This window comes from Erinaceus europaeus, chromosome 16 (genome assembly GCF_950295315.1).
Source record: "Erinaceus europaeus chromosome 16, mEriEur2.1, whole genome shotgun sequence".
NCBI lineage: Eukaryota > Metazoa > Chordata > Mammalia > Eulipotyphla > Erinaceidae > Erinaceus > Erinaceus europaeus.
Genome location: NC_080177.1, coordinates 29,088,212 through 29,111,058, shown reverse-complemented (window position 1 = coordinate 29,111,058; position 22,847 = coordinate 29,088,212). Strand labels below are relative to the sequence as shown.

The window sequence follows — 22,847 nt, the reverse complement described above, 5'->3', positions numbered from 1 at the left end:
TTATAGACAATTCAGTCTTTATCAGAATTATTGTCCCTGAAACTAAAGGGATACCCAGAAATAATGTCCATTGACTGTCTAGGACCCACTTTCTCAGATTCAGTTATTTAGAATGGAGAACATGTAGTCAGTTGTAGTTGTTCAGATGCAGGCTATCTGGTTTCATCCAGCAGAGGTGTCTTTAGGGGTCTTCCTCTTAGAAAAAGGCTGTGCTTATCCTGTTGGATATAACAGCAGTGACTTGCAATCAATGTGATCAGCTTATAGATATTCAACTTTGTGGCCTAGCTCACATAGCTACCAGTTTCCTAGTACCAATTTCCTACCTTGTGCTCTTAGTTTAAGATTAAGTTCTCTGGGGAGTCGGGTGGTTGGTGATAGGGTGGTATGTTAAACTACTATAACAAAATGTGGCCTCTAGTATATATTGCCAGGTTTATTCCCAATAATATACATATCTGTTAAACTTCAACTTTCTCATATTGCTGATTACTTTTGCCTTTTGGATTCCTACACTGTCATCCTGTCTATTAGCATCACTTTTAATTTATGTTTGAAGGGCAGGCTGTCAAAATGATCAATTGAAAGAGAGAATATCTTGTATATATAACTTCAAGGCACAGTACAGCTGTTCAGTTGGCACTTTCAGTAATGTTACTAACTATGTCAATTATTTTCTGTTTACTGCCTGTATGAATTTTCTTCAAAACTACCATTTAGGTGGGGGTTTGGAGGAGCTTTAAGTAATGTCATTTGAAATAAACCTTTTAAAACAAAATATAAGTAAATTAAGTGCCCTATTAGTTAAAAAATTAAGTAACTTGGGAGGTCTGGCCATAGTGCACCTGCTAAAGTACACGTTACCAGGAGCAAGGACAGGCGTTCAAGCCCTTGCTCTCCACCCACAGGGCAGTGCTTCATGAGTAGTGAAGCACATCTGTCAGTGTCTATCTTTCTCTCTTGCTCTCTCTCTCACCCTCCCCTCTTCAATTTCTCTCTGTCCTATCAAGTAAAATAAATAAGTAAATAAATAAAAAGAAAAAATGGCCACTAGGAGTTGTGGATTTGTAGTGTTGACACTGAGGCCCAGGGAAAACCCTGGTGGCAGTAAAATAAAGAACTTATTAATATAAAATTAATAATAACTTTTGATAATAACTGTTCTGGTGACAAGAAAGTTAAAGAGCACTGAAAACAGGAAGTATTTAAATGTATTGTAGAAGCTAGGGTAGATGCAAAAAAATATATTCTTAGGGGTCGGGCAGGAGTTAAGAGCACAAGGCACAAAGCGGAAGGACTGGCATAAGGTCCTGGTTTGAGCCCCTGGTTCGAGCTGCTCCCCACCTGCAGAAGAGTCGCTTCACGGGAGGTGAGGCAGGTCTACAGGTGTCTTTCTCTCCCCCTCTGTCTTCTCCTCTTCTCTCAATTTCTCTCTGTCCTAACCAACAACAACAGTAGTTATAACAACAATAACAAGGGCAACAAAATGTGAAAAGTGGCCTCCAGGAGCAGTGGATTCTTAGTGTAGGCACCAAGCCCCAGCCGATAACCCTGGAGGCAAATAATAATAAAAATGAATGAATGAATAATATTCTTTATACTTTTTTTTTCCTTTTTAATCAGAGCACTGCTTAAGCTTATGATGGTGCAGAGGATTGAACTGGGGACTTGGAAGCCTTAGGCAAGAGAGTCTCTTTGCATAACCATTATGCTATCTACCCCCACCCTAGAACAGATTATTCTGAGAACCAAAAGTTTCCTTTGAACTCAGTTTAAAACTCTTACTCCATCATTTATTCAAGCTATGAAAAAGAGGAAAGCATACCCACACTTGTTTTTTTCTTTATCATCATTCACACTATAAGAAATTAGTAGCCAATAAGTGAGATAAAGGCAGGAAGAAATGAGACAGAGACACCATGGGTCTAATTACATATAAACTCAGCATCTGAGCTCTGAATAATTTAGTGCCAGATTGCATGACTTCACATACAGTGAGTCCTCAGAATTGGAGAGCTTCACCTTCGAGCTTCATGAATTAAGGCTAGACTGTGTTGGTCTGTGAAGAGGGGAGGCAGGGAGGGAGAGAGAGAGATCTGCAGATGTGCTTTACTCCTTACTATATCTGAGGGCTTATTAAAATTATATTAGGAAATAAAATAAAACCCAAAGAGAATGTCACTAAGAAAATTATGACTGGGGGGAGTCGGGTTAATGCATGTGAAACCATTAAAGTGTTAATGGAGCATCATAAGGATCCCGGTTCGATCTCCTGGCTCCCCACCTGCAGGGGAGTCACTTCACAGGCAGTGAAGCAGGTCTGCAGGTGTCTGTCTTTCTCTCTCCCTCTCTGTCTTCCCCTCCTCTCCATTTCTTTGTATTCTATCCAACAATGACGACATCAACAACAACAACAATAACTACAACAATAAAAAAGGGCAACAAAAAAGGGGAATAAATAAATATTAAAGAAAAAGATTAAGGTTTCTGCCTTGTTCATAGACCTTGAGTCCCACATTGTAGATAACAGCCCCTCCTTATTTGCAGAGGGTACGTTCCAACTCCTCTCCCTTCAACCCCCATGTACATCTAAAACCATGGTTAGTACCAAACTATATCATCTGTATCTAACATTATTTCTATACATACATATTTATAATAAAGTTTAACTTATAAATTAGATAAGATAGAGATTAACAATGACTAATAATAGAACAGATAAACCCTAATAATTGTAACTCTGGAGTTGGTGCAGTTGCTACAGTTTCAGATTTTTGAAACATAAGGTCCTGAGTTCTTTTTAACATTTAATATTTATTTCCTTTTGTTGCCCTTGTTTTTATTGTTGTTGTTATTGATGTCTTCATTTTTGGATAGGACAGAGAGAATTGGAGAGAGGAGGGGAAAACAGAGAGTGGGGAGAAAGACACCTGCAGACCTGCTTCACTGCCCGTGAAGCGATTCCCCTGCAGGTGGGGATCCGGAAGCTCGAACCGTGATCCTCAAGCCAGTCCTTCTGCTTTGCACCATGTGAAATTAACCCGCTGCACTACCACCCAACTCCCCAAGGTCCTGAGTTCTATCCCTGGCATCACCTTTACCAGAGTGATACTCTGTTTTTCTCTCTCTCTTTCTCATTAACAATTAAATTAATCTTTAAAATAAATAAAATTTAATGATATGTTATAATAAAATATATGTGAATATGGTCTCCTCTGCAACCACTGTATCTTTTTTTAATGACACATGGGAAATGAACCCATGACCTCATGCATGCATAATATCACTTAGTAGCTCAATTTTCCATTCTTCTACTTTTTTATTTTAAAAGAGATGAAGGGAAGGAGAGACAGATGGAGAGAAGAAACACTAATCTCCACTGAGCTCCCGTGGTGCCATTTATGATGCTCCATTTGGTACCATGACTGGAACCAGGGCATCATGCATGTAGCAAGGCATGTGCTCTTTTGAGTGAGCTACTTCTAGGCACCACAATATCTTATTTTATGTAATATATTTTGACCACCATTAACAACAGGTAACTGAAACCTCAGAAATAGTGGAGAAGGGGGAACTACTGTGCTGACCAGCCACCTAGTCCCTTTTGGCCTGTAGCTTCTGTTGACTTTTGCTAATTCTCCTCAGTACTAGATTCCTGCCTTTGTACTATTAAGTGAGATCCTATTAACATTCAGAAAGCTATTCCTTTCCAATTAGATGAGCTAGCATCTGTAAAGGGCCTGACAGACTGTGAATGACTTAATATCTTAATGAGTGTTATTCCTGACCACTACATATGGCTTATCTGCAATTCTAAATGCTCTTTCTTCTTGGGTACTAGAACATTCACCATTACCCCACAACTCTACCCCCATTAGTTCTTACTGTGGTTTCCTGTTAAGTTACTTACTAATAAAACACCGCTCTATAACCTACAGGTAAGTGCTACCACTCCTGGGAAAGTGGTACCACTCCCTAATAGGAATCTAGGTCTGATGTTGACTCATCTGCATTAATTAGCTATCCTAGTGTTTATTATGTGTAAGGTAAAAATCCTTGCTTTGGTGCAGTGCCCCAGCCCTAATCCACAATTCAACTTTTATTTTCTCTTTCTATCCCTATCTCTTGAGTTACACTTACGTGTGAGATCATCCAGTATTCACCCCTCTCTTCCTGACTCATACTACTCAGTACCTTTTTTTTTCAGGTTCCATCCAAGGTGAGGCAGAGACTGGGATTTTAGAGTTTCTGGTCTAGTACTTTGATCTTTCATAGTCAACCTTGGTTTACCAACATTGATCATATCGCTCTGTTTTGCCCTCCCTTTTTCAATGTATTTGTTTTCTCCTGCTGCTGTTGTTTGAGTTACTGGTTCTACTCTATTGATACCACTGACCACCTCATCTAGAGTTGGAGTTCCTTTGCTTCTTTCCGTGCAGGACTCTTTTCAAGTAATTCTTGCAAAGCAGGACTGTTGGCAGTGAAATCTTTCAATTGCTGTATATTTGGAAAGACTTTAGTTTCTCTTTCAGACTTTAAGAATAATTTGATAGGGTAGAGTATTCATGGCTGGAAATTTTTATCTTTTAATACTGTGAACATGTCATTCCACTCCCTTCTTGCCTCTAGAGTTTGTGATGAGAAATCTGATGAAAGTCTGATGATTCTTCCTCTGTATGTATACCCTAGAAGCCTGCAATATTTGTTTCCATGTCTTTACCTTTGGGTAGTTTTACTATGATGTGTCATAGTGTGGGCTGTTTTACATCCAGCAACTTGAGTGTTGGATCAGCCTCCTGAATGTCTCTGTTTTGAGTGTTGTCCAGGTGTGGGAAGTTTTCTGCTACGACTTTCTTGGATATGTTCTCTGCTCCTCTCTCCTCTTTATCCTCAGGTATCCCAGTAACTTTCACATTCATTTTTCTTTTGGAGTCTGCTATTTCACAGAGAACTGCTTTATTTTTCACCAACTCCCAACAGCTTTGTACTCAGAGAATGTGGTTGTTTTATCATCTAGCCCTGATATTATCTCCTCAAATTGATCTATTCAGAGTGGGGGGTAAATAGCATAATGGTTATACAAGAGACTTTCATGCCTGAGGCTCCAAAGTCCCAGGTTCAGTCCCCCTCACCACCATAAGTACAAGCTGATCAGTGTTCTGGTAAAAAAAAAAAAAAAAAAAAAAAAAAGGAAAGGAAAGGAAGGAAGAAGAAAAGAAAAAATTTGATCTATTCTACTTACTAGGACTCTTGTGTAAGCTTCAACTTTATCCAAATTGTCCTTCTTATCCTGTAGCTCTGTTCAGAGTTTTCTGTGTGTCTTGTAGTTCTTTGGTGAAATGATCTCTGAGATCCTGAATTTATGTCTGTGTGTTATGGTTAGAGTCTTGACTTGCCTTCATAATAAGCTTTCTGAATTCAAACGATATATATATATATATATATATATATATATATATATATTTTTTTTTTTTTTTTTTTTTTTACAAAACTTTGTGAGTTTGAACAGTTGAATTTTTTCCCCTAAGCGTGGCTAAGCATGGTTTCTGCTGTTCAGTCAGCAGGTGGCACTGTATCTATACTGTTTATATGTCATGGTGTGGGAGAGGGGAAAAGTCTCATACAGTCTTGGGTAGGTCTAAACTGAATAAATTCTTGCTGCCTGTTTAACACTGTACTCTGGTACCTGGCAGTCCTCTGCCACTGTCTGGGCAGGACATATAGTTTTAGTTTCCAACCAGGTGTTTCTTCGGCATGTATGAATATAGATGCATAATGCTGGCCTCTAGGATCTGTAATTTATCTTCCCTATTGACCAATAAAGAAGTAACACAAAGCAGGAATTTTAAGTCATATCCATGGGCTGCATTTTTCATGCACTCTGTTCCTGCTCACTGTTTAATAATGTGGTCAAAGTTATGCCTTGAATATGGACAGATTAGCAACTTGTTGTGTAAAAAAAAAAAAAAGAGGGAAAGATGGGGATAGCAGCTAAGTGTTATATGGTTAAAAATGACCCATTACTGAAGCCCAAGTATAGCTGACCAGTCATATTTCAGTCATTATAATATTATCATCTGTGGAAACACCTTTGAAATATGTATATATGGCAGAATTAAAAACTGGTTTACCGTGCATTGTTCCTTTGTCAGCTGTAAATGTTTGCCCACAAAAGGCTTTTAAAAGTTAGTTGAGGGGGTCGGGCGGTGTCGCAGTAGGTTAGGCGCTTGTGGCACAAAGTGCAGGGACCGGCGTAGGGATCCCGGTTCGAGCCCCCGGCTCCCCACCTGCAGGGGAGTCGCTTCACAGGCGGTGAAGCAGGTCTGCAGGTGTCTATCTTTCTCTCCCCTTCACTGTCTTACCCTCCTCTCTCCATTTCTCTCTGTCCTATCCAACAACTAACTGCATCAACAAGGGCAATAATAATAACTACAACGAAGCTACAACAAGGGCAACAAAAGGGGGAAAAAAAATGGCCTCCAGGAGCGGTGGATTCATGGTGCAGGCACCGAGCCCAGCAATAACCCTGGAGGAGGAAAAAAGAAAAAAAAAAGTTATTTGAATAACTGTAATTACCTTGAAGAAATATATATATATATATATCTCCAGGATTTTCTTGTTATTTTGAGAATCCTGTATCTAGCATACTGGATTATGTACTGGATATAAATACTTTTATATATTTACTCAAGTGATATATTATTTTATAGATTCTCTACTACATTAGTTTTTTTTTAATATTTATTTCCTTCTGTTGCCTTTGTTGTTTTATTGTTGTAATTGTTGTTGTTATTGATGTCTTTGTTGTTGGATAGGACAGAGAGCAATGGAAAGAGGGGGGAGAGAAAGACAGACACCTGCAGACCTGCTTCACTACCTGTGAAGCGACTCCCCTGTAGTGTGGGGGGCCGGGGACTGGAACCGGGATCCTTATGCCATTCCTTGCACTTTGCATCACGGCGCTTAACCCACTGTGCTACCGCCCGCCTCCCTACACTAGTGTTTTTTTACACTGTTTAATTTTTTTTCTTAGATGCTTTTAAAACTAAACAAAGCAGGTTTTTTAAAAAAATTTTTAATAATTTATTTTTTCTTTATGTTTACTTTCCCTTTTGTTGCCTTTTTTTTTTTTTTACTGTTGTTGTAGTTATTGTTGTTACTGATGTCGTCATTGTTGGATAGGACAGAGAGAAATGGAGAGAGGAGGGAAAGACAGAGAGAGGGAGAGAAAGATAGACACCTGCAAACCTGCTTCACCGCTTGTGAAGTGACTCCCCTGCAGGAGCCGTGGATTCGAACCGGGATACTTATGCACAAAGCAAGTTTTAATGGACTGTTAATTTAACATTCAGTTGATTTTGTTATGACTTAGCTTGGGTACTGTCTTCAGAAAGTTTCAATAATAAATATTGTCATGAAGCTTTGAATTAGTGACTGAACTGTGATACCACTAGGAACTTTTGTCCTTTAAAACCATAGAAACCTGGACTTTAGGATACAGTGCCAGATTTCTACTCTGCTTAATGGAAAAAAGAAGTACAAAAGTAAAACTAGAAGTATAAAGTGTCAGGGGACTACTAAAGTTTGGGAAATTTCGGTGTGGGCCTGGGTTCCTTTATTTTACCACTTTCATTCACTGTAGATCAAACCCACATACTAAAAGTATCCTCTCCTCTTCTTTTCATTCTCGTGTCAGTATAACAGCATTCTTTGCAAATTAAAAAAATGGGGGGAATCTAATTATTTATTATTTTTCCATTTAATTGAACAAAAAATTATTATCTTCTGCAGTTCAGTTCAGGCCTGAACTAGGAGGAAGTACACCTCATTATCCATACTGGAGATAAAGCACATATGCCTTTTTCCTCTAATATTTTTTTTCTATTTGAAAGTTTCTATTTAATTAAAAATATTTTTTGAGATATATTTAGATTAACATACAGCTGTGAAAAACAACACAGGGAAGTATTGTGTACCTTTATCTTAGCTTCCCCAGTGATAAAGTTTTATAAAGTTATAGAATAATATTGCAGTCAGGACATTGACATCGACATGGTCAAGATAAAACACCTCCATCAGTACAAATCTACCTCAGGCTGTTAGTCTTTTGCCTATAGCTGTATCCTCTTTCCCTCTCACTCATCCTGCCCATCCATGAATCTGTTTTTTCTATAGTTTTGTCATTTCAGAAAACTGATATAAATGAAATTATATCATATGTAAATTTCTAGATTAGCTGTTTTTACTAATTATGTCTCTGGATATTCAAGTTCTTGTATATATCAATAGTTTGCTTTTTTTAACTCTGTAATATTTTATGGTTTGTTTAGCTATTTACTCAATGAGAGACATCTGGGTTGTTTGTAATTTAATATGAGTAAAGATGTCACAAAAATTCATATATGAAATCTTGTATGAATATAAGTTTTCATTGCTTGGAGATAAAAGTATAGGGTGCAGTTGTTGTATTTTATGTTCATTGTATATTTAGTTTTCAAAAAAAACTACTAAATTATTTTCCAGATTTATTGTACCATTTTTTATTGAACCATTTAACATGCTCACTTTCAGTGTATTATTGACTAAGTTTTTCCATATCCTGTCAACATTAGATATCATCTCAATTTTTAAAATTTTAGTCATTCTTACTTTTGAAAAATCAAAAACCATTCCCACTTAATTTTTCTCTTTTCAACTGTTTCAGCTATTTTAGTTTATCATTCCTTACATGTTTCAGAAGTAATCTTGTCTTTATCCACAAAATAATATTACAGGTATTTAGTGCACTGTTAAGGATCAAATTCAGTATCTTGTGTATGTTTGTGCTCAATCACTGAACTATCTCCATGACTCTAAATTTAAAAGTGCATGTGGGGGGGGGGGGTCTGGGCAGTGGTGCACCTGGTTAAGTGCACATAGTACTAAGGGCAAGGACCCACACAAGGATCTGGGTTTGAGCCCCTCACTCCCCACCTACAGCAGGATTGTTTCAAAAGTGGTGAAGTCTTCAGGTACCTATCTTTCTCTCTCTTAATATTTAAATATTTTTATTATCTATTTATTGGATAGAGACAGAAATCGAGAGAGAACAGGGAAGTAAAGAGGAAGAGAGACTGGGAGACACTTGGCAGCCATGCTTCACCACTTACAAAGCTTTTCCCCTGCAGGTGGGGACAGGGACTTGAACTGGCCGGAGTCCTCGTGCACTATAACATGTGTGCTCAACCAGGTGCACCACCACCCTGCCCGTCTCTTCCTCTTTATCAACCCTCCCCTCTGAATTTCTCTCTGTCCTAGTGAATAAAATGGAAAAAAATGGCCACCAGGAGCACACTGCTCTTCAATCCATAAAATTTGACTTTGGTGCTCTTTTATGTTACTGTGGATCAAACCCAGGGGCCTGATTCCTGAAAATCATATACTCTGCCTGCTAAATAAACTCCCCACTATTTCTGGGGTTTTAAAAATATTTCATTAAATCTGATTATCAATGTTAGAAGGATTCACCTCTGTACTCTGTTGAGTCTTTTGATCTATGAATTTGCTGTTTTTTTTTTATTTAAATCTTTCATTCTTTATCAGCATTTGTAGCCCATGATCTTGAATATTCTACTTTTCTAAGCTTATGATGTTTAGATACTTTAGTTGTATTTATTTTAGAAGAACAGAAAATATGTTTCACCCATATTCCCTGAAACAGAAGTCCCTCATATATATGTTTTAGATTTTTGCTGATAATAAATTTTTATTTCTCACATTTCATATAATTACTAAAAACAGTAATGTAAAATTAGTAAATTGAATAAAGTGTTGATATTATATTACTTAACACTCAAGTTTTATTTTGTAGTTGGATAGCACTAACCTTTTAATATAATGTTTCACTTTCAGTATTAGAAATGTTATAATTGGAATAATGGAAGACTAAATTAGAAGTTTTATAGTAAGGATAATTTTATAGTCCTGTCTTTTATTCAGATAAACACTTTGGTTCTCTATATTACAGAGATGATTTCTGTTAGAGGAGTCTTGGGAAAGTCACTTTTTATACCATTAAATGAATTTACTTTTTTATTATTTCTTTATTGGGGGATTAATGTTTTACAGTTGACAGTAAATACAGTAGTTTGTACATGCTTAACATTTCCCATTTTTCCACATAAGAGTACAACCCCCAGATTTACTTTTTTATGGAACATTATTTCATATGAATAAGCAATATGGTTTCAGACCATATTTCATCGTGTAGAAGATAAATAAAACTGGGTGTAGGCCTATTGTTAAATCAGATGGACAAATTTCTAAGTAATTTCCATAGAATATGTGGGATAGTCAATGGCAGTAACCGAACTGCAAATCAGTTTATGTGAATATATCAAAATCTGTCTCACATGTTTTCACAGATTGAAATTGTCAAAGAAGAATTTAATGAACATTTAGATGTTGTAGACAAGATTAACCAGATCTGTAAAAATCTACAATTTCATCTAAATAAAATGAGGACCTTTGAAGACCCTCCTTTTGAGAAGGAAGCTAACATTATTGTGGACAGATGGCTTGATGTACGTGATAATTAAGTTGACTAGAAATTTTATTTTGTAATATTACTTGTATCTTGTCTTATGCTTCTTTTTTCATTGTCATAATTCTTAGCTAATTAAGTAATTCAAAAACATTGTAAAATTTTTCAAATAATAAAGTTTTATGACTTAGGAGTTAGCATTACCCCAGAATTATGAATTAGTAGCAAGCAGGTCTGCAGTCCTCTAGTTATAAAAATAAATACCCAAATTATTTAAAAAAGAAATGAGTTAATTTTGCATGCATTAATGTTATAGTATATTTTTGATGATGAACACATGATGATATTTTTATGCTATATTTTCATCTGGATTTCTAAGAGTATCTTTAATTTATGTGAATTGGAAATTAGGAAGACAGTTGCTTTTGAATGTATGTAAACAACAGCAAATTTGCAAAAAAAAAATCTTTGTAGAGGAACCGCATGAGTATTACAGAAAAAGTTTGTTAATAAATACACCAAATTATTTTGCAAGTTAATATAAATAAAATTTTCATTTTAAATAGTATTTGGCTTAAACAATAACTTCCATACTTGCACCACAGGATTTGTCATTTCTATTTTTTAATTATGGTAGATCAATGAAAAGACAGAAGACTACTGTGAAAATCTTGGTCGAGCTCTTGCCTTATGGGAAAAACTTTTTAATTTAAAAAATGTAATCGATGAATGGACTGAAAATATCCTTGGAACAGTGCACTTACATCAACTGACTGAAGAAGAAAGAGAAAAGCTGAAGGTAAATTTTTTTTAAATGACACTCCTGTTTTTTTATTATTATTATTGTAGTTATTATTGATGTCATCTTTGTTGGATAGGACAGAGAGAAATGGAGAGAGGAGGGGAAGACAGAGAGGGGAGAGAAAGATAGACACCTACAGACCTGCTTCACCACCTGTGAAGCGACTCCCCTGCAGGTGGGGAGCCAGGGGCTCAAACCGGGATCCTTATGCTGTTTTTTGTGCTTTGCGCCATGTGCGCTTAACCCGCTGCGCTACTGCCTGACTCCCAACTGAAGGTAATTTAAAAAGGATAGGATATTTTCTCTTTTTGTACACAGCTGATATTTTTATATTGGGTTTGCTTTCTTGATATGGAGTAGTAAAATGACAAAGAAATATTTTTTATTTCTTTCATCATCCTGAGAGAGGGACTTGAACTCTTTGTTTCCTTTGTGATATCCAGGAATATATCAGTAGCATTATTATCTGGTGTTCAGACACTTAAGGAATTCAGGTACATAAAAATTATTTTACATGGGAAAACTGTATTTTTTTTCTTATGAGCATCTAAAATGTAACATTTGTTTCAATTGTGAATATAATCAACAAACATAGAATAAACGTGACTTTATAATCAAGAAATCATAGATATCTTGCTAATTTCTGCAACTGTTACCTTTATCGCTACTTTGAAAATATCCTCTTCAACAATTCCACTGCTAGTCTGGCTAATTATAGAGTATTCATTGAGAGGCACATATATTACTATACTACAGGCTATTAATATTTTGATGACTGTGACCCAGTGCAATTGCTTTCCAGTTTGATCGTAAGTAATTTGTTTCATTTTGTCGTTAGAATTTCTTATATAAGGGATCTGTAAGATTCATCAGACTGCCACAAATGTTTATAGCCTAAAAATGTTAGGAAGAAACTTTTAGGAACGACTTCAAATGCCTTAATTTTCTGGTGAAACAGAACCTCTGAAACAACATGCAAAATTGTATTTCCTCAATTAAAAAAATCAGTTTTCTAAGTGGTGACCCTGGGCCCAGGAGTTGAAATTTTTCCCTTAAAGGGTCAAATAGTAGATATTTTAGACTCAGATAATTTAATCACTTAGGTAAACTGCTCAACCAGCTGTATCATGAAAGCAGTCATTTATGATGCATAAACGCTTGAAAGTAGTTGGGGTTCAGTGAAACTTTATTTATAAAAATAGGTAACCAGCCCTCAGACTGTTAACCCTTGAACTAGATAATGGTTAGGGATAACCTTCCTAATTTACATTAAGCAATCCCTCAAAAGATAAAGGGGGAAAGAAAAAAAAAAACAGAAGATTCACGACCAGTATCTTGACAGATTTTTTTTTCTTTCTATTTTGTTTGACAGGACAGAGAACAACTGAGGGGGGAGACAGAGAGGGAGAAAGAAAGATAAACACCTGTAGACCTGCTTCACCTCTTGTGAATTGTCCACCCTTCAGGTAGTGAATAGGGACTCAAGCCCGGGTTTTGTGCATGGTCACGTGTGTACTCAACCAGATATGCCACTGCCTGGGCCCCTTACAGTTCTTTTAAAGCTAGTTTTAAAAACAGTAATCTTAGATTTTGTCATTAGGAAAGAATAAGTTGACATTTTTAACTCTAGAAAGAAGCCTTTTCTAATTGCTTGTTTGCATATTACTGGGTCATATAATGTCACAGTCTTCATAGGTCACGAAAATATTGGGAATTAAGTATATTTCATATAAAATACAAGTATATTATGGTTGATGACTTTTCAGTATGCATATCTACTGCTTCAGACCTCATTTACCTTTAATTTTTGTAATTAAAAAAAGATTTGTTTCAGGGTGCAGGTGGTAGTGCAGCAGGTTAAGCTCATGTGGCGCGAAACGCAAGGACTGGCACAAGGATCCTGGTTCCAGTCCCTGGCTCCCCACCTGCAGGGGGGGTCGCTTCACAAGCAGTGAAGCAGGTCTGTAGGTGCCTATCTTTCTCTCCCCCTATTTTTTCCCCATCCTCTCTCAATTTCTCTCTGTCCTCCCCAGCAACAATAACAGCAATAACAACAACAAGGACAACAAAATGGAAAGGATGGCCTCCAGGAGCAGTGGATTTGTAGTGCAGGCACCAGCCCCAGCAATAACCCTGGAGGCAAAAAAAAAAAAAAAAAGTTTCTTTCTGAGAGAGCCAGAGAACAGGAGAATGAGATTAGGACACTGCTCATCTCTGGTATATGGTGGTACTAGAGACTGAACCTGAGGCCTCTGGGTAGGGGCTGAGGGGTCTCTGCATGCAAGTCTGGTGTACTACTGCTGTACTTGCCCTGAGTAAATTTTTTTTTCATTATATTCACTTACTAATTCACATCTATTTGCACACATTTGGAAAAGTGTTCATAGTGCTTAAAAAGTTATAGGTTTCCTATTCTGTGGCTATAGACATGAAGTAAAGCTGTGATTTTCTAAGTATGGATGAATTTTCACTGAATCCATTAAGTTTGTCTTGATGTATAAGTTTTTTTTTTTCTTTCTTTCATTTGAAGGACTATGTGACTACCAACCTGTGGGCCAGTTTTTATATACTCTGAGTGTGTGTGTGTGTGTCTTTATTTATGTTGGCACCATTCCTATCCTTACATCTATGAAATGCAGTCTATTTGGACAGATCTTGTATTCAACGGTGGCACAAGTTAGCCTCCCCTTTTGTGGTGTAACTTGAATGCTTCTTTCAGTTGTAACATTTGTTTAACACAGGAAGGCATTTGAGTTTATAAGTCACAGAATTCAGTAAAAAAAAACTTGTGATTAGGGGGAAATTGACATGCTCCTTCAGTTTCTACATGTTAATAATAATACTCGAGAGTACCAGAAACTAAGGTTTAAAATTAAAATATATCTTCCATTAAAATTATGTATTTTAGGGAGATTTAGAAATTCATGAACAGAAGTCTCTAGAATTTTCTGAAAAGGTGGCGAAAATACAGCTCTTGCTTCAAAGCAGTGAAGTACCTCTTGAGTTGCAGGTAAGAGAATTTTTATTTTATTCAATTGTTTGTTTATTTGGTGCTGGTAAGAATTTTATTTTTTTATATCATTGATAAAATAGTGATTACAAACTTATGAGATTATAGGGTATAGTTTCATAGCACACCTACCAACGAAGTTCTGTGCCTCTACCTCCCTCTAAAAAGATAACCACCATAATTTAGGTAAGATAGTTTTTATTTGACAGTTATAATTAAAAATCCTCTGTGGGGGCCAGGCAGTGAGTGGTGCACCTGGTTAGCACACACCTTACAGTGCTCAAGGTCCCAGGTTCAAGCCCATGGTCCCCACATGCAGGGGGAAAGCTTCATGAATGGTGGAAAAGGGCTGCAGGTGTCTGTCTCTTTCTCTAACTCCCCACCCACTCTCAATTTCTCTCTGTCTATCCAATAATAAACAAATAAAATATTTTTAAAAAGATCCTCTGTATTCTCTAGAGTAATGTTTATAAACCAGGATGCTGAATCTTTAATCTAAATAAAAACAAGGTTTCTATTTAATCATCTGTATTCATTTTTTATATTGCATATAACATTTTTAAATAGTTGGTATGGTTTAGTATATTCTGTTTTTTAAAATCAAATCATATACTTTGCATTCTTTTGTCATTTCACTTACTTCACAAGTCCCTTGTCTGGAGGGGACATGTGAAACAACATGGGTTTCATCATGAGTGCTTTGGGTATGGGAAGGAGAATAAGGCTCAGGTGATTCGATTCTTGGTTTACTAACTGCTAGGTGAGGTGAGAAATAGCAGTATTATACAAAGTATGAGTTTCTGTTTGTGAAGAGATTATTATAATTTTATTTTCTGTTTGTTTATTTCAAGGTGTGGCTCTTTTTTTTTTTTTTGTAATGTGTCATTGGGGTATAAACTTACGAGTTTACTTGTGTGATGCCACTAAGCCACCTCCTGGGTCCAGTTTGTTCAACTCATTGTTGAGAAAGAGAGAGGGAAGGAGGGAGAAAGAGAGGGAGGGAGGGAGGGAGGGAGGGAGAGGGAGACAGAGAGGGAGAGGAGCAACACTTCAGCACCACTTCACCTTTCACGAAGCTCCCCCAGTGCTGGTCACTGTGTGTCCCTGTGGTACTGGCTCTCAAACCCAGGACCTTCCACAGCGGGTTCTCTATGACGTGAGCCATCTTCAGGCACCTGTTACAATTTTTATTTAAATCAAAAAGCATGGTGTCTGAGACATGAACTCTGAGTCTAAGTAAGTTCTTGGCTCTGCCTCCTGCCTCTCTATGATCTTGGGCAAGTTGCTTAACCTTTTTGAGCCCATGTTTTGTACATAAAGTATTTACTATGGTCTTGTGTGCATCATAACCACTTAAATGCTGAAAGTTTAATTTTCCTGTTTTAACATTTTCGAGTGTGCACCATTGGCTAGTACCTCATGTGTTGTGCTAGATAAAATGTGTTGTAGGGGAATGATTGAAATTAGTATCCTAGAAAAAAAAATGAGAATGTTTCATGATTTTCATTTTATTTTTGTTCTTTGCACTGCATCATTCTAGTAGGGAAGTAATATAGAATAGTGAATTCTAAGCACATAATAATTTATTTACCATAGCCAGGCAATGCAACACCTGGTTAAGTGCATGTGTTACCATGCTCAAAGACCTAGGTTCAAGCCTGCAGTCCCCACCTGCAGAAAGAAAGCTTCATGAGTAATAAAGCAGTGCTGCGGGTGTCTCTTTGCGTCTCTCCCTCTCTATACCCCTTCCCTCTCAGTTTCTCTTTGTCCTGTCAAATAAAATTAATAAAGTTAAAAAGAAAAAGTATTTATTGAAAAAAAAGTTGTTTCCCATGAAATTAAGTGAAATGAATCCATTCACTAGCAATGCTGTTGTCTTAAAATCTAGCTGATAATAAATCTTTTTAAAACTTTTATTTACTCATTTATTGGATAGAAAGAGACTGAAATGAAAAGGAAAGATAGAGAGGAAGAGAGACACTTGCTGTACTGTTCTATCACTCATTTAGTTTCCTCCTCCCTGCCCACAGGTGAGGACCAGGAGCTTGAACCTGAGTCCTTGTACATGGTAACATATGCACTTAACTGAGTGTGCTATCACCCAGCCCCAGATAAAAATCATGTAATACTGTAAACGAATGTTACATCAGTAATAATAACAATACTATCTAGAATTGGTGTAATAACTCATTTGGATGGTACATTGCTTTACTATGTGTATGACCCAGGTTTGAGCCTGGGCCCCACTGCATTGAAGAAGCTTAGATACTTTGCTTTCTTCCTCTGACTCTATCTAAAAAGTAATGAAAATATGTAATAATGAATAAATATAATGTCTAGTGCAATTATGCCATATGATAATTTGTATTTTTTTTCATAACTTCAGGTCATGAAGACTTCTATTTTGAAGAAGATAGAAGCTGTAAAAGCATGTTTACTGGGAGAATCCATCAGCACTGCTGAACTACAGGAGGATCTTGACCAAGCCAAGACCCAAATTGGAATGACTGAGTCTCTCTTAAAGGCCCTTTCTCCTTCCGACAGCTTGGAGATCTTTACTAAACTAGAGGTACTTGCTAGCTACTTGTTTTCTGTGGTTCATATTTATTTTTGATTAGCCATGGCCTCTTGAGATTAATAAAAAATGAAAGCCAGGAAAAAGCTCACAACAGCTCGTAGTAATTTTGTACTTTAACCTTTGAATTCCTTTGTGAACATAATTATTTTTTTTAATGAATTTTTTAAATTTATTTATTTATATTTATTTATCTTCCTTTTGTTGCCCTTTTTTGTAGTTATTGTTATTGATGTCATCATTGTCGGATAGGACAGAGAGAAATGGAGAGAGGAGGGGAAGACAGAGAGGGGGAGAGAAAGATAGACACCTGCAGACCTGCTTCATCGCCTGTGATGCGACTCCCCTGCAGGTGGGGAGCCAGGGGCTCGAACCAGGATCCTTATGCCGCTCCTTGTGCTTTGTGCCATGTGCGCTTAACCTGCTGCGCTACCGCCCGACTCCCTGTGAACATAATTATTTAACATCATAATGCACTGTATTTACACTCACTGGATAAGTGAAAGTAAATGCACTCAATTTCAGAAAGTCATCTGATTTTACAAGAGCTATTAAGATCTAATATGCTTTGTGTTTTGTTTATATATTTAGGAAATACAACAACAAATTCTACAGCAAAAGCACAGTATGATATTACTTGAAAATCAAATTGGTTGTTTGACTCCTGAACTCTATGAATTAAAAAAGCAGTATGAAAGTGTCAGTGATTTATTTAATACCAAGAAAAGTGTTTTGCAAGATCACTTTTCTAAGTTGCTAAATGGTAAGTGCTGATTTTCTCTTACTATGTTTCTGGGCATCTTAACGTGTTTAAGTACAATGTGTGATTACTACAAAGGCTAATTCATCTAATTTTATTTTAATTCATCTAAATCTCCTTAGAGGTGGTTGGATACATTCTATTTAAAAAAATAATCTTCAGGTAAATATTTGTGGGGTAGTGTGGGGGACACTTACTAGTCTGTGCCTGTTGCAAATAACTTTTTTTTTTAAGCTCAAAATCTTTATTTTGTGAAGGAAAGTCCCTGGTGTTCTGGTATTTGGTCTTTCATTGTGGCCAGTGGGATGGTGAGTTACTGGTGATCTAAGGACATGTCAGTGAGCAGGCTGTTCCTGCAAAGGTCTTCAAGTGTCTGTGTTTGGGAAGGAGATTTGAGCTCTTATTGCCACTTACGTAATGACTTGTACAGTTGGATTAGAAAGTAAATTTAAAAATTTCTCACTTTGACATGGTGCCTGAAGTCTTTCTTGAATGAACTATAGTGTGTTTCCCCCCCCCTTGTCTTCCCCCATATAGATCAATGCAAGAACTTTAATGACTGGTTCAGCGACATTAAAATGAACCTTAAGGACTGTTTTGAATCATCAGAAACAAAAAACAACATGGAAGAAAAGCTACAAAAACTTTCTGTAAGACCTTAATTTTAATAGAATTAAAATACTAGCAGCATGCAGTTGTACTTAAATTGATAGATTAATCATTACTTTGACTTAACTAGTTTTTTTTTAAATAATTTATTTCTTTATTGGGGAATTAATGTTTTACATTCAACAGTAAATACAATAGTTTGTACATGCATAACATTCCCCAGATTCCCATTTAACAATACAACCCCCACTATGTCATTCATCATCTTTCATGGACCTATATTCTCCCCATCCACCCACCCACCCCAGAGTCTTTTACTTTGGTGTCATACTCCAATTCCATTTCAGGTTCGACTTGTGTTTTCTTTTCTAATCTTGTTTTTCAACTTCGGCCTGAGAGTGAGATCATCCCATATTCATCCTTCAGTTTCTGACTTATTTCACTCAACATGATTTTTTCAAGGTCCATCCAAGATCGGCTGAAAACGGTGAAGTCACCATTTTTTACAGCTGAGTAGTATTCCATTGTGTATATATACCACAACTTGCTCAGCCACTCATCTGTTGTTGGACACCTGGGTTGCTTCCAGGTTTTGGCTATTACAAATTGTGCTGCCAAGAACATATGTGTACACAGATCTTTTTGGATGGATGTGTTGGGTTCCTTAGGATATATCCCCAGGAGGGGAATTGCAGGATCATAGGGTAGGTCCATTTCTAGCCTTCTGAGAGTTCTCCAGACTGTTCTCCTCCACAGAGGTTGGACCAATTGACATTCCCACCAGCAGTGCAGGAGGGTTCCTTTGACCCCACACCCTCTCCAGCATTTGCTGCTGTTACCTTTTCTGATGTATGACATTCTCACATAGACTTAACTAGTTTTTCTACATAAAGGTAATATTCCAAGTAACCTGGCATTTACCCAAATATTTTTAAACTCTGGGATTATGATAGTACTGATTGTCTATTGTTTAATTCTTTGCTTTGGTGATGCCATTTTTTAATTTTTAAAAACCTGTTTGTTTGTTTATCTATTGAGAGACAGGGAAAGGAAAAGGGACCCTGAACCTTATACATGCAGACTTATCCTCTACTCATAGAGCTTCTTCCCTGTGCACAATGATACCTCACTATTGAGAAAATCACCTTTCTTCTCTTTTTTAGTTTGAAGTCATGTATGTGAGTTTGCCATTAATTTTACCCATTGAGTAATTGTCTTGCCCACTGAGCAACTTGAAATATAAATATGAGGGGCCAGGTGGTGACGCACTGGGTCAAGTATGAAGCTCAGGGACCAGTGCAAAGATCCTCGTTTGAGACCCTAACTCCCCACCTGTGGTGGGGGGGGTCACTTCACAAGCAGTGAAGCAGGTCTACAGGTGTCTGTCTTCCCCTCCTCCTCTCTGTCTTCCCCTCCTCTCTCCATTTCTTTCTGTCCTATCCAACAGCAAAAAAAAAAAAAAAAAAAAGGAAAAGATGGCTGCTAGGAGCAGTGGATTTGTAGTGCAGGCACTGAGCCCCAGTGATAACCCAGGAGGCAAAAAAAAAAAAAGAAAAGAAAAGAAAGAAAGACACGAAAATAAAAAAAGAAAGAAATATAAACATGAAAATAAAATTCTGATTTAGACAAAATGAAATGCAGAATAGTCTGTTTAGTTTTATGTATTGATGACCAGAAAGGAGCAACTATGTAGAACTGAATAGAGCCAGGATAGGAAAATGCAATACTCCTGGTTTTACTCCCACTCACCTTCCTGGTGTCACTATATTCATTGTTCTACTTGATGAAATTACCAGGGGGCTACATGGAAATGTAACTCTTCACTCACATTCTAGAACGAATATAAATGACCTTTTGATCATTTGCCATTGGTGTTAGCCCATATCTTCATAGTCCTTGTCTTGTATTGGATGTTAACATGTCAGCTTTGGACAATGCCGTAGGGGTAGCAGAGATAGCATACTTACACTTGCCAGGAAGACACATTTGACTTTTTGTCTTTCTTAAGGATTTTTTGACTCTTGAAGGAAAAGGCAGTGAAATACAACAGGTGGCAACTGTATTAAATCATGTGAAGAAGCATCTGCCCAAAGCATATGTTAAGGAGCTTGACAGCTGGATTGTAAGTGAAGAAACAGAATTAGAAAAAATGGAATCCATATGCCAGGCACGAGCAAAGGAGCTTGATGACTGTGTGCAGCAGCTACTGAGGTAGGAAATATAGGTGATGGCTAAATGACGTGTTACCTACTGGGATCTTTATCTGGTACTCTGCTGAGGTAAAACTAGCAGTGTGGGATAAACAGATTCCACAAGTATATTGCATACTTTTAAATTTGATTTTAGTTCTAGGAAGATAGAAGTTCAAATTATTTAGAGGCAAAGAATCAGGGGAAAGTCCAAAAAAAATGTTTACTATTATTTCTTCTTCTCCCCCTCCTCTTCATCCTTTTTGGTTTTTTTTTTTAATTTAATTTTTTTTTAATCTTTATTTATTGGATAAGGACAGCCAGAAATCAAGAGGGAAGAGGGTGATAGAGAGGAAGAGAGACAGAGAGACACCTGCAGCACTGCTTCACCACTTGCAAAGCTTTCCCTCTGCAGGCGGGGACTAGGGGCTCGAACCTGCATCCTTGTGCATTGTAATACATGTGCTCAACCAGGTGCGCCACCACCTGGCCCCTGTTGGTTTGTTTTTATTTTGTTTTAGCAGATCACTTCTCAGTTCTGGAGGTTAATGGTACCAGATAGTGAAGCTGACCTCTTTCTTGAAAGTCCTGTGCACTACTGTTGCACCATCTCTTAATCTTTTTTTTAAGAAAAAAAAAGTATCTTTGAGGCTTTGAACATGTGTAATAAATACCACTGCTCTCCTAGGCTAACGTTTTCCATTTTGAAACATTTTAGAGAAAAAGAAGAGAGAGAGAGAATTAGAGATACCACATCCATGAGCTTCCTTCAATACGGTGGTGTTTCCATGTGATAAACTGGTATTTGAATTCAAAGCCTCATGGTTGGTGAGATATGGATTCTACCTGATGACCTATCAGCTAATCCCTATTATTTCCATATGATACGTGTGTGTGACTCGTTGCTTTATAGGATATCACCATAATTCAGGATAATTTCATTCAGGTTTTAAAGTTACAAATTAAAAAAATTTTTTTAAAGTAACAAAAATATTTGTATAAATGTGGTTGGATCATGAGACTAGTCAAGATTGCAGACTTCTCTTTAGATGAACACTCCTTTGCTTATTTATATTCAGACTCCAGGATGACCACAAGAATCTGAGTAAGTGGTTGACGAATCAGGAAGAGAAATGGAAAGAGATGGAAGAATCTGGAGAGAAAACGGACCTATTTTACCAAGTTCTAGATAGAAAAAGGTATACTTTGTCTTGTATGAAATGTACTTCCTGTGATATGGATTCCAACATGGTGTTGTGGCTTCTCTAAACCTTCACTGATACTTGAATTTTACAGGGAACAGTTTGAATCTATAGCCCAAGTGAACAACTCTTTGAAGGAATATGGGATTACGGAAGAAGAAATAATAATGGAATCAACACATTTGATTAGTAGATACCAGACATTATTGGGACAATTATCTGAAATTGAGGATGAGGATAAGTTAACAGCTGCTGAAAGCCAAAGCTTTGATGATCTTGCACATGATGTAATTCAATGGATAACAGAGATTAAAGAGTCTCTTATGGTTTTGAATTCATCTGAAGGCAAAATGCCACTTGAGGAGAGAATTCAAAAAATAAAGGTATAACTGTGAAAGCTAAATTTCTTAGGTTAATGTGATCTCTTACTTTGAAAAGATGTAGAAGAAAGCTGCAAAGATAAGTCTCTTAATGGAAAAAAAAAAAGGATCACTGTAATGGTTGAAGAAATTTAGATGACTGTGATGGATCTAAAATTATTTTAATGCATACAAAAGAGAGAAAGTATATCCTCTTTGGGAGGGCAGCACCCTGTTATTGCCTGTCTTCACTGAATGCAGAAGATTTGAAATAAAGGCAATAAGTCAGAGGTGGAATTCTAGGGGAGGAAGGGATTTTCTAGGATATAAAGGGAATATCTGTCAGTGCTCTAGAAGCACTGGCAATGTCAAAGGAGTAGAGAGGAACTGTTTTCATTGCCATCAGGGTTATGACTAGGTCTGCACAATGAATCCTGGAGGCCATTTTTCATTTCCTTTCCTTTCATTTCATAGGACAGATAGAAATTGGGGATGGGGAGAGTCAGGCAGTAGTGCAGCGGGTTAAGCGCACGTAGTGCAAAGCAAGGACCAGCTTAAGGATTCCGGTTTGAGCCCTCAGCTCCCCACCTACAGAGGAGTCACTTCATAGGCACTGAAGCAGATCTGTAGGTGTCTATTTTTTCTCCCCCCCCCCCCGTCTTCCCTGCCTCTCTCCATTTCTCTCTGTCCTATCCAATAACAACAACATCAATAGTAACTATAACAATAAAACAACAAGGGCAACAAAAGGGAATAAATAAATAAGTAAATAAATATTTTTTAAAAATTTTAAAAAAGAAAGAAATTGGGGATGGGGAG

The 22,847-nt window shown here is 37.1% G+C and overlaps 1 protein-coding gene across 12 annotated transcripts in view; it reads left to right on the top strand.

Moving 5' to 3' along the window:
* Positions 1-22,847, top strand: part of SYNE2 (spectrin repeat containing nuclear envelope protein 2) — a 429,917-nt gene that overhangs the window by 186,831 nt on the left and 220,239 nt on the right. For all 12 annotated transcript variants that reach the window (XM_060174850.1, XM_060174845.1, XM_060174844.1 and 9 more), the window contains exons 33-41: positions 10,404-10,562; positions 11,160-11,321; positions 14,233-14,334; positions 16,721-16,903; positions 17,501-17,672; positions 18,207-18,319; positions 20,287-20,489; positions 21,547-21,666; positions 21,764-22,052. In XM_060174850.1, the coding sequence (XP_060030833.1) occupies positions 10,404-10,562; positions 11,160-11,321; positions 14,233-14,334; positions 16,721-16,903; positions 17,501-17,672; positions 18,207-18,319; positions 20,287-20,489; positions 21,547-21,666; positions 21,764-22,052 (1,503 nt within the window). The remainder of the gene's footprint in view (positions 1-10,403; positions 10,563-11,159; positions 11,322-14,232; positions 14,335-16,720; positions 16,904-17,500; positions 17,673-18,206; positions 18,320-20,286; positions 20,490-21,546; positions 21,667-21,763; positions 22,053-22,847) is intronic.